The sequence below is a fragment of the Mus pahari genome, chromosome 10 (genome assembly GCF_900095145.1).
Source record: "Mus pahari chromosome 10, PAHARI_EIJ_v1.1, whole genome shotgun sequence".
Taxonomy (NCBI): domain Eukaryota; kingdom Metazoa; phylum Chordata; class Mammalia; order Rodentia; family Muridae; genus Mus; species Mus pahari.
The window spans coordinates 40,053,934-40,055,684 of NC_034599.1; the positions used below are offsets into that span (position 1 = coordinate 40,053,934).

At 42.5% G+C, this 1,751-nt stretch overlaps 1 protein-coding gene across 1 annotated transcript in view; it reads right to left on the bottom strand.

The window, feature by feature from the left end:
- Nucleotides 1-1,751, bottom strand: part of Ube4a (ubiquitination factor E4A) — a 35,782-nt gene that overhangs the window by 4,576 nt on the left and 29,455 nt on the right. Inside the window, exons 18-19 of the mRNA XM_021207003.2 lie at nucleotides 1,140-1,320; nucleotides 144-291 (exon numbers count right to left, since the gene is read on the bottom strand). Coding sequence (XP_021062662.1) covers nucleotides 144-291; nucleotides 1,140-1,320 — 329 coding nt within the window. The remainder of the gene's footprint in view (nucleotides 1-143; nucleotides 292-1,139; nucleotides 1,321-1,751) is intronic.

Genomic DNA, 1,751 nt, shown 5'->3' on the forward strand with positions numbered 1-1,751 from the left:
ACTGCTTAGGAACTACGACACGGTAATCTTGGCCATCAGTAACCCTTGCAGTGAGGCAGATCACTTTGTCTTTTTTCTCCTCTCCTCTCCACTGTGGCCTTTCTTACTGGATATCTGAGAAGACAAGCTGTCCCCTTCCTCACCTTGATTCTCTCTGCCAAGTTACTGAAAGCCACGATCATATTCCCGGGCTTATTGATTTTTTTCAGGACTCGGACTGTCTGTGCAAAGAGCGTTGGAGAATAGGAACGTCCGTCCTTGGGCACAGTGGCACAGAAGTTCTCCTCATCCCTGAAAGGTCAGCGTTGGAAAGAATGTGAGCATCAGACCACAGTCAATGTGCAGATAGCAGATGGGCTGCAGAAAATCCTCCCAGCACCCAAGCCACCAGTGCTCTTGTGAACTAGAAACATATTTTATCTTCTGTGTATGTGTATCTCTCTGTGGGGGGTGTGCACATGCATAAGTATGTCTGTATGTGTGTGAAGGGCAGAGATCAACGCTGGGTGTTTTCCTCAGTTACTCTCAAGACTGTGTTTGAGACATGGTCTCTCACTGATCCTAGAATTCATCAGTTTTGTGAGGCTGAATGACCAGTATACTTCAGGAATCTTACTGGTTTTTGCTGTTCCAGTACTGGGATTATAGTCCATGCTACCTCATGTAGCTTTTGAGGTGGGTTCTAGGGATCTGAACTCAGACAGACACTCGTGTGTGTGGCAAGCATTTTACTAACTGAGCCATCTCCCTGGCTTGACATCTAATTCCCTTTCTTTCTTTGGCTAGCATTAAACTCAGAGATCCATATGCCTTTGGCTCCCAAGTACTGGGACTAAAGGCATACAGTACCACATCTAATTTTCTGTACTGTAAAGTATTCCATGGCCATAAAAATATTTTCACAAACAATAGTTTAACCAGTAATATTTATCTTTGTACAGATCAAGCAGAATGTTGGGAATACTGAGCAATGTCCAATGGACCAGGTCAAATCTGTTTAAAGCTATGGAGGAGTCCTTCATTCATCAGCTAGAAATGAGCCTGCCTTCCCCCAGTATTTTCACACAAGACCTAACCAGTCATTCTACTTATCAAAATACTAGCATCCCCATGGCTTGCTCAACACCAATCTCAAATACCCAAGATTTAAGTAGATAGTGCAGATGTCTGATACAAGCTGCTGAGGTTTGAAGTCAAATTCGCTGAAGTCCTTGACTTTGAGAGCACCCATCTTGGGGCCCACCAGGTGCTGCAGGAAGTAGTTGAGCATGGAGATGATGCGCTCGGCCAGGAACGGATGCACAAACAGCGACTTGATCTCTGGAAGAAAGCCAGAGTCTTAAAGCTCAATGCAGCTCTAATTTTCTCCTCACATCTCATTTTATTGGAGAACTTTGAGGATTTTTAATTACATAATGCATTTTCAGTAAAAAAAATACAGACAAGCAAAAACCAAAGACAAATAAACAAATGGAAAGAAAAGCTACTACCCAGTCACAGACACTGTTAAAATATTTAAAAACTATATTATTGTGTGTACCTACATGTGTTACAGNAAGTATATGTGGGTCAGATGACAACTTGTGGGAGTCAATTCTCTCCTGTCACCATGTGGGTCCCAGGGATCAAACCTAGGTTGCCAGACTCGGTGGTAAAGGCCTTTACCCATAAGTCCCACATTTGACTTGGACTTAAGACTTTGTTTTTATTTTCTTATCTTTCCCTACTTTCTATCTCATTTTTTTTTTTTT